The 9,480-nt window shown below is 42.2% G+C and overlaps 1 protein-coding gene across 1 annotated transcript; it reads right to left on the bottom strand.

The window, feature by feature from the left end:
* Positions 1 to 1,248: 1,248 nt before the first annotated feature.
* arfgap3 (ADP-ribosylation factor GTPase activating protein 3) lies at positions 1,249 to 6,633 on the bottom strand. The gene is made up of 16 exons (XM_028954117.1): positions 6,211 to 6,633; positions 5,887 to 6,005; positions 5,735 to 5,807; positions 5,513 to 5,644; positions 5,354 to 5,434; positions 5,176 to 5,245; positions 5,047 to 5,097; positions 4,904 to 4,950; positions 4,615 to 4,757; positions 4,377 to 4,508; positions 4,093 to 4,224; positions 3,699 to 3,833; positions 3,452 to 3,575; positions 2,922 to 3,015; positions 2,703 to 2,824; positions 1,249 to 1,699 (listed from the first exon to the last, which is right to left on the bottom strand). Exons 1-16 carry the CDS (start codon positions 6,277 to 6,279, stop codon positions 1,682 to 1,684), a joined length of 1,542 nt encoding a protein of 513 aa, XP_028809950.1. The 5' UTR covers positions 6,280 to 6,633; the 3' UTR covers positions 1,249 to 1,681.
* Positions 6,634 to 9,480: the final 2,847 nt, after the last annotated feature.

The raw sequence follows: 9,480 nt of genomic DNA, 5'->3' as shown, positions 1-9,480 counted from the left end.
CTAGACACTGCGGGGAAATGTCACGCTTAGCGCCACCTACTGGTTTGGTGGTCAAATGGCTCAACGTGGGCACAGTTAAAGTCGTTTTATTAATGATAAAGGTATTAATTAATTTTAATGTATTAATCAGTGCCATAGCTTGCAAATTTTATTTTGGGAAAATTATTTGTTCTGTATCTTAACAGTATCATGAGCAAACTATGGACACACACTCACAAAATGACCAATGTAGTCTCCAATCAATCTAGTTGCAAGAGGAAACTGAAGTAAACCCGTGCCAACATTTACATTTACAGCATTTACCAGTAGTAAATCAGTAGTGACAGGGATAATAGAACATGACAAAACATCCTCTAATTTCTTTCTTTAAACAGTAGGTGGTGTCTCATTTAGTGGCACTATATCTCTGAAGGTGTGCTGCAGTATCTGGCACCAAGCATTCAGCAGCACATCCTTCAAGTCCTGCAAGTAAGAACCTGGCTTTCCAGCACAGATGCAAAGTTGGACTGAGATCTGGAGAATTTGGAGGCCAACATCTCTGAAGATGCTATGCATGTTTGACAGTCATTTGATCTAAAATCTAATATAAAGATTATTTTTTGCCTCTAAGACTATAGTGTGTCTTTTCATAATAATTACTTGACACCGGATAATGGTATTTATGCTTTTATTTTGCAGCACTTAATGGAATATTATTATTACACAAACATAAAGGGAGACAAGAAAAAAAGCATTTCTAGGCATTATTGTACTGCAACACCATTTCACTCTTGACTGCGGACATAGCTGCACCTTTACATATCTCAGAACACATCCCTCCATACTTAAGGCACTTGTCCTGCTAATATGGAATATCATGAAATAAAACGGGACTTCAGGAATGTGAACACTGCCCGCTAGTGTTTCTACGGTAACCTGCACATAAATGCACATGCAGTAAACGGTGGTGTGCTGAGCATCAATGCATTAAATGCAACATGTTTAACAGTGCAGGAGCAAATCTAACCACCACCCAACAGCATTTTTTTTTAAAGTGTTTAAGCTTTTTGTTGCGGGATAAAAGTCTTCATGGCACTGGCAAGTTTTAAATAAACGATTGGCAGTCACAGCTAAACATATCTGTCAGGAGGACAATTTCCTTCATTTATGCTTTGCGGCTAAATAAACCTTCAAGCATCTGGAGGAATTAAATTCATTAAAGACTTTGTACACAGAGCGCAACTAGATAAAAACATCACATCAATTATGTTTAGTGCAAGTAGGTTTAATTTAAAGCTTTTTGAATCCCCTTAACATTGCAGAAAGACAAAAGAAAGGCCTTGTTAAAGGCACCATAATTAAATGTGCAAAAATATATCCCATATCCAAAAACGCAGGACCTACTAAAGTAAATGAAGCAGTGAAGGCATTTATTAAACCTAAAGTCTTACTACAATGCAAACAGAAATACGCAGGCTGCAGATTAATTTATTTTTCAAAAAGCCTTTCAGCCTGCACTTTGGTCGTAGAGTATAGATTATCCTTCAGCAGTCTGCCTCACGGAGGAGAATGGTCAACTTGGGTAGGTACAGTTGCTAATTTCATTGAAAAGCCACATAGGATCAGTGATTGTAAGACATGTGCAGACTGGATCCCACAGGCGCACCACCTGACGGACTTCTTCCAGGCCCACAGACTGCCCTCATGTGCTGTAGCGATCCTGTAACAGACATGAGAAGCAGCGTTATCGCTATATTGCCAAATGTGATGCCTTTACACACACACACACACACACACACACACACACACACACACACACACACACACACACATCTAGTTTAATGACACCCCATTCATAATCCATAGGCTTTAATATAAGATAAGATATAAGATAATTATTTATCCAGAGGGAAATTCTTTTGTCAACAACATGCTCAATGCAGTAGGAGAAACAAGAGGAATAAATTATATTTACAAAATAAAATATGGAGCTGACCAACTGTTTGCAGCTATACCTCTGCTGATAAGTATTTCCACAAGGTTTAAGAGTGTGTTCATGGGAATTGTTTACCTTTCTTGCAGTCTCCTATTTTTTACCTAAATTAGTTCTGTTAAGGGTTCTGTGCAGGCCAGTCAAGTTCCACCCCTCCAAACTCAATTGTCCAGGCTTCATGGACCTTACCTTTTTGCACTGGCGCTATCAGATTGGAAGAGGAAGGTACCATCACCAAACCCACAATGTTGAGAACAAAAATGTCTTGGTATGCTGAAGCATCGAGTGTCAGGCAAGTATCGTACACCACCACAGACAGAGAAGCCTGGTTCATCATTCCAGAGAACATCAACCCAACATGTTGCCATGGAAACCAATTCCATGAAGCTCTCTCCAACCTGTTATTCAGCTACTCTGAGCCACACAGTTTGAAGTATCAGTAGTTACTGACTTTTGTGCTCTGGGCACCTCAGCACGTACTCACCCTGCTTTGATATAAAACAGATTACCATGTAACATTTACTAGGGAGGACATTTCTCAAATGGATACTTGACAGCCCATCTTTCACAAACAGTCTGCATACCCAGGTGCTTCAGTTTATACACTGGCAGCCTTGGAAGTGAATTCACTGATTGGCAGCAGTGTCCCAATACTTTAGGCAAAAGTTTGAGCATCGTATGTAATTCTGAGACTTTAACAGGAAATTATTCTTTCTATTAATTTACACACCTGAATGGAGGACACAACACCACTGGCCATGACTGAGAGTCGACCTGCCACTGAGCGCACGCCCAGCTTCAACTGCGTCATGTCCGGGGCACTGGGCAGGACGTTGGTCAAACTGTAAGAGCCTGTGGAGCATGTGGTACACACACACACAAACTGTGAGAGACAGACACAGTGAAGGCACCCAGTATGACCTTCAGATGTTACTTATCTATATCCTACCTGAGCTGCTCGGTTTCTTTGGATCATCAAACAGGTCTGCAGAACTGATAGCGGAGTTGCCAGAGAACCTTTCCAGGCGGGTCCTCACCTCATACTAGCAGGAGATCAAAGGCAATGTACACTCTACAGTGGCCACACTATTGTCACCATATTATTTTTAGTAGCACTTTATAAACAATGGTTTTAGTGACAAGAGGGCTACAAGACTCGTGATTAAATAAAAATCAATTTTATTTGTATTTTTTTCGGCCAAATGTCTAAATGCATTTTGTTCAAATCCCATTGATCTATACACCTTTATCATTGACTCAGTGAGAGGGCATCACTAAAAAACTGATCCCACCCCACCCTTGCCCCTTAGTACAGACAACCTTGACATCCCTAACTATAATCAGCGAATCAAAGTAAAGGCGTTTGCCAGGTTTTGTGTAAAGTGCTGTGCTCAGTGCTACTAATGATTCAATACATTTCAAAACCAGGTGAAGGTCAACCCAGTTAAAATGACAACTGGGGTGTAAATGTCAGCATACTTCTGAATGGTCCTGTTTGCCAAAGTACATGTCAGAAGAAATGGCCTTGGCATCACCAAATTTCTTCTGAGCCTCGTCAGAGGTGGACATGGGGCTGGGATCTGGTTTCCTCCTGGACGCTGGCCTAAATCAGGAAATCAGCTATATGAGTACTAAATTCCTACTGCAGCCAACCATCACTGGTTTCTGTTATCCTCACTGTAAGAATGATGCAGTAGTCAGTAGTACAGACACAACTCATACTCACTGTTCATCCAGAGATGAATTCTTGGAGCTGAAATAGAAGTCTGCCGCTGGACTCTTAGACTCCCCCAAACCTCCCCACTGAGAGAAGAACTTGTTTGAGGAGTCAGATGAATTGTCCTGGTATTTTGAGGAAATCCTTTAAATAGACACATCATTAGACAGAAAGATGATTTTGTTTCTTGATTATGGTTTTAAAAGTGCTGTTTTGTCTATATGCATAAATTTAATATACACATAAATGTTCTCTTGCCCTTACAAGCCTGTTTTTCAACAAGGTACTATGTTTTAAATGAGATTGTCATATAACCATAAATGTCCCAAACACTGCATTTTCTCCTAAATGCACCTTCCACTAAATATATTGTGACTGATTCAAGATCAGAATTCCGTCTCACCGTGAAGAGAAGGAGCTGTGTTCTTCATTCTCATCATCCTCTGCATACCTTCTGACCCTAGAAGGCTGCAGGTCTGCTGGGGTTTCTTGTTGGATGGTCTGCATGTCGGACAGGACCGAATGAGACACACCACTAAAGGAAAGGAGGACAGAAACGTGTTACTAAGCAACACAGACTTCAAAATGATTCTGTTCTCAACTTGGATGTCCTGATGAACTGTCTAATAAGCACACATGTATTACATATTTCAGATTTCCAGAAAATTCTATGGGTTCCCCCTTCACCTCCTGGCGCCCAAACCCATGCCCAGCCGTTCAGCTTGTTCCTTCTTCTTCCCCTCGAAACCTCGCAGCTGATCCTCCCCCCTCTTTCTCTGCACCTCCAGGTCCTGGTAGGCCAGCCTGAGAGATGATACCCTTGGAGAGGGAACACACAACAGAGACGGTGAGACTCCGATTGCAATGAAAGCAAAGAGAAAGAGGTAGCTGTTCTCTGGCAGGGAAAGACACAGGGGTTACATACAGGGGTTCCTCGGCAGGTCTGGCACTCTGATTGGCGTTGGACTCCTCTCGGAGTTTGTCCACGGCCTGGGCACGTTTCTCCTGCGCTGAGAAGCTCTGGTTGCTCACCTTCTGGGCGCCCAGCCCCACCTTCTTAGAGCCCAGCTGAGAAAACATCAAACACCAACCACACGCTTGAGAGACTGGCCACACCCAAAGACTTCTTATGGACACTAATGCAGAGTGTCTAAACCGCCACACACACACACACACACACACACACAGTTTCACACACCCAGCAGGGTACATACCACTTTTTTAGCTGATGCTGGCTTCTTCTTGATTAAAGATGAAGGATCTGAAACAATAATAAGACAGATTTTATAAACTAATAATCAAATATGTGCAATTTTAATTTTTTCAATACATGAAGCACAATTCTATGCTGTTATACCTAAAGCAGCTTTTGGAGAAACACTGAGCATGTCCACACTGGGCCCTTCCTCTATGAGAGAGAGAATAGACATATGTTACATGATCAATGTTTTATCATATCAAATACATCAGGTGACTACTAGAATACCGCTGTTATCCAGGTCCTCAGATGACGGGGCAAGGGTCACCTGGAACAGACCTGCATCATCAGGGGTGGCCTGGTAAACAGGACACAGTCAACATGATGAACACGGTTCTGTAAATCCTGCTCGGCTACACAGTGAAAACAGACACCACGGCACACACTCTCCACACTCTCGCTTTACCTGCGTGTGCTGACTGAAGAAGTCTTCATGCTTGTCTCCGGGTGAAGTGGGAGAGAGTGGTGCTTGGCTGTCCAGCCATAACTGCAAAGATCAGAATATCTAGAAAACCCCGGTCCATTCTCTACAGGATTATCTGTGTGCGACAGTGTACTTCCATACCTCTGTGCCATGCAGTCTGGTGGCCTGTGCTGCAAGAGTCTTGATCTTTTCTCTGTACAACTGGGCAGCTCTGCTGTTGTACTTGGCATTGGCCGCGCTGGTGGAGCAGCTGTGCTGTCGGAAAAACGCCAGCTGTGGAGAAACATGGCGAGCAAGATCAGCTCTTCAGCCCACAGCTGGGCGGAGTCCGCCGTACGTACCCAGGGAGCGAGGGACACTCACCGCGCTGGCGTTACCCCCGACCTGCATGCAGCGCAACTGGAACCAGGACCAGTTTGAGTCCAGCTCAGTGGACCTGCGAAGACAGCAGCCTTGATATATCATGTGTAAATAGAAATGACAGGTACAGCACTGGTGGTGTTGTATTTCTCTACCTGATGAAGGAGAGGTGGACCCCCAGTGACCGGTGTGCTCCAGAGCAGTCGATGCACAGAAACACCCCATAAGTGATGCTGGCCCAGCTGGGATTTTTGGCAGCGCAGTCAAAACAGGTCTGAAAGAGTCACATCAATCTGAAACACGTCCAGGTCTTTCCATTTCATAATAATCAAGAATGGGACAAAATAAAGAAGCAGTGGAGGAGGAGCGTGTCCAGTGACTGCGTATGTTGGACAGTCACATATGGCGGTACAGCGACGTGTCAGAATACTTCTTATTCAGAAAGGTTAAAAACAACACCGTGGTGTCTTAAAGCTCACCTTGTTGGTGGGGACGGAACGGAGGCGCTTGAAGATGGCACATATGTCTTGTTTGCTCGGGTCGGACATCTTTACACCTGTTGCGGGTTCACCTGACGGCCAAAAGCTACTCACAACGTCAACAACAGGCTGCCGGGCTTCCGCGAGACGCTACTGTGACACGTCGACGTCAATTTCATGCTGTCTTTACGCTCATTGGTCAACCGTGACACGTGGGCAGAACAGGGGCTTTTGGGTAAAAGAGTTTTTGATGTGGACTCAGGTTCAGAATGAGACTACAAGCACGACGAGTCAGAGCAATCTTTAAGCATTTATTCATTTATTGCAAACTTGTGGGACATTTATAAACTGAACTGTGAAGATACAATTGCTGTGGTACCCTAAATATGCAAAGCATAATACAGTGAGAAGCATTTGCCAGCAGGTGTGCTAGTTCCCGAATTGTGAAATTTGAATTTGGAGAAGCGAATTTGCGTTGTATTTTTTAGGGACGTAAAATCCAGTTTCAGTTTCCTTGAAATTCAGATGCAATTTAATACATTCACTTTGTGATTTTATTTTTTTTTTTTATGAAAATGTCAATTTCTCTAGCCATACGACGCGCACAGGGCACCCACACGCGTCACGCGGGGTCTGTGATAAACAGGAAGGAGAAGGCAGAAACCTCTCTACAGAGAGTCTGAAAGTTGAGTCATGGCAACTGGACTTTCTTTAAAGTAGAGACGTTTCATTCTGCATCAACAGAACTTTGTGAATCTCTCTACAGAGAATAAAAGAATAAAACACTTTGAGGTGACACTGGCTGTGAAGTTTGAAATTGATACTGGATGTGGAGTTAGAAGTTTAACAATCTGTTGGAAGAGAAGACGCGGCTCACACTGAAGTCGTACACAGGGGAACCAATCACAGTAGTGGCCGGCGTGGAAGTAGAATATGCGTACATTACCCCTGGTGGTAGTACATGGTACTGCACGCAGTTTAATGAGAAGAGGATGAAATAAAACATGTAAGGTGTTCAAGGAAGAACTAGGCGTGTTGAAAGGCATGGAAGCACAGCCAAAGTTTTACAGACCCCGAGCAGTTCCCTACGCTATGAGGGAGGAGAGTGAAAGAAGAACTGGAGAGGCTTCTGAAAGAGGACATCATTGCACTGGTTAAGCACGCTGAGTGGGCGGTGCCCATCGTACCAGTACTAAAGCCAGACGGTATTGTCAGAATTTGTGATGACTGCAAATTGATCACTAGAACAATATCCTCTCATGTTTTGATGATTTGTTCAACGCTCTGGCAGGAGGTGAGCAGTTCTCCAAGCTTGACCTAAATCATGCGTATCTGCAGATAGTGATGGAAGTCTAGGAAATACTTAACAATAAACACACACTGGGGCTTATTCACCTACAGCAGGCTAGCTTTCCGAGTATCGTGCGCTCCAGCTATTTTGCAAAGAACAATGGACATCTCGCTAGGCTTGCCAAGAGTGGCTGTACACTTTTGACATTTTGTGACTGGGAGAGATGACGTGGAGCAGGAAACACTGAATAACGTTATAAAAAAATGTAAAAGAAGCCAGTTTGCGACTGGGCTGAGCAAGTGTGCATTTTTTTCAAGAGGAAGTAGAGTACCTAGGTCACACGATCAATGCTGAGGGCCGGCACCCAGTGCAGAGCAAGGTGAGAACCATAGATGAAGCTCCCCCCGCCAACCACAGTGACTGAGTTGAAAGCATACCTTGGGTTGCTGAACTATTAGAAGATTCTTCCTAACCTGGCACCATTACATGGGTTGTTAAAAAAGGACAGACACAGAACAGAGAGCAAGACGAAGCCTTCCTATTCAGCATACCACAATTGCCCATTGTTATATTCACTGTCCTGAAATACCACCATCACCTCAATATTTCATACTCAGACCTTCTGTTAAGTTAAACAATGTGCTGATCTTGATCCATCTTTTGTGATTATATTTTTTTCTTAAGTGGTGCACTCATATGCCATTTATCTATAATTCATATTTTATTTTGTAAGTCAAACAAAAACAACGGTCTTCTGCAGCAAACCAACTGTCAAAAGGCCACAGGAAGCACTTTAAAACAACTGCAATCTGAACCACATTCTGAAGTCTCCAGTGGAAAAACAGCAACAAAGGGAAACAGGTTTCTGTACTAGACGGTGTAAAAACAGGGGAGAAAATTCTGAGGCTGTGGTGGGTCAATGACATGAACAGGTGAATAGATAAAGAGAGAAAAAAAACATATATACAAATGCTACAAAACAAATTAATAGAACCTCAGCCATAAAATATACAAACTGATTCATAAATCACAGCATTTGTCCATTGGATAGAAAAGAACTAAGAGGCATAAATTAACAGTCTTTCCAACTAAAAGTGTCCTCATAACCTTTTCCTAAATTTGTTCAAAATTCATTGCTATTTACATGCAAAAATACTTTTTTTCTTCTTCACATCAGAATCTTCCTAGGGGTGAGAACAATCAACCTTGGATTATATTCATTAGGCACTAGAGCATCCACCCATACAGTTGCATGCAAAAAAAAATGCAGTACAGGCTTGGACAAAGTTCAAGTCAAAGAGTTTTCCCCCAACCAAAGTATTTTTTTTTTTTACCCAAAATACAACAAGACACATCAGAGCGAGATGCGCAAGTGCTTAAAAAAAACCAAAAGCAAAGTCAAGTCCTTCTGCTACAGGATTAAATTCCAACTCTTTTTTTTCACCATAGCAAAAGTACAATCAAGAGGTGAGTGAGAACAATCAATCCATCCATCAATTGATCAACAGTCCTGCTGTGGGCATGCGGACCATCACATGAACAGGAGCATAAGCAGATGGTGTTAATACTTGGCATGAAGGTAATGTTTTTGTAATTTATTAGACATAAGTGGATTTTGAATTTGGAGAATACCTTTTAAAACTAAAGTTGAATTGAAAAAACTGTAAACTGGCTTTACAATGAAACCTGTAAATAAAAAATAATAATTCTGACACTTTTTTTGACACAGTGTGCATCCTACATCATGTTGCAAATAAAACATTTCATCCAGAATGAAAACCAAAGGTAATTGATGCAGAATTTGTATTTCAGAATAGCACACCAGCATATGAGTTGAGTGACTTCTACTGTAGCCTAACCTAATATACTTTCAAAATAAATCTAGGAAGGATGGAAATATAAAAATAAATCAGAAAAATAGAATAAAATCTTTTTTTAAAAATGTATAAAGCTTTGAGTTAAATCAAAGGCAAGATTTT

This window comes from Denticeps clupeoides, chromosome 15 (genome assembly GCF_900700375.1).
Source record: "Denticeps clupeoides chromosome 15, fDenClu1.1, whole genome shotgun sequence".
In the NCBI taxonomy this organism is placed as follows: domain Eukaryota; kingdom Metazoa; phylum Chordata; class Actinopteri; order Clupeiformes; family Denticipitidae; genus Denticeps; species Denticeps clupeoides.
The sequence above is the reverse complement of the archived record's forward strand: the minus strand, read 5'-3'. Positions and strand labels throughout refer to the sequence as shown.

What these genes read in the sequence shown, in the direction of transcription:
- arfgap3 (XM_028954117.1), bottom strand. Translation starts at nt 6,279, where the DNA reads ATGTCCGACCCGAGCAAACAAGACATATGTGCCATCTTCAAGCGCCTC. An exon ending in TGAGGACCTGGATAACAGCG is followed by an intron (nt 5,098 to 5,175) that starts GTATTCTAGTAG and finishes TCTCTCTCATAG; the next exon opens with AGGAAGGGCCCAGTGTGGAC. An exon ending in CAGCATCAGCTAAAAAAGTG is followed by an intron (nt 4,758 to 4,903) that starts GTATGTACCCTG and finishes ATGTTTTCTCAG; the next exon opens with CTGGGCTCTAAGAAGGTGGG.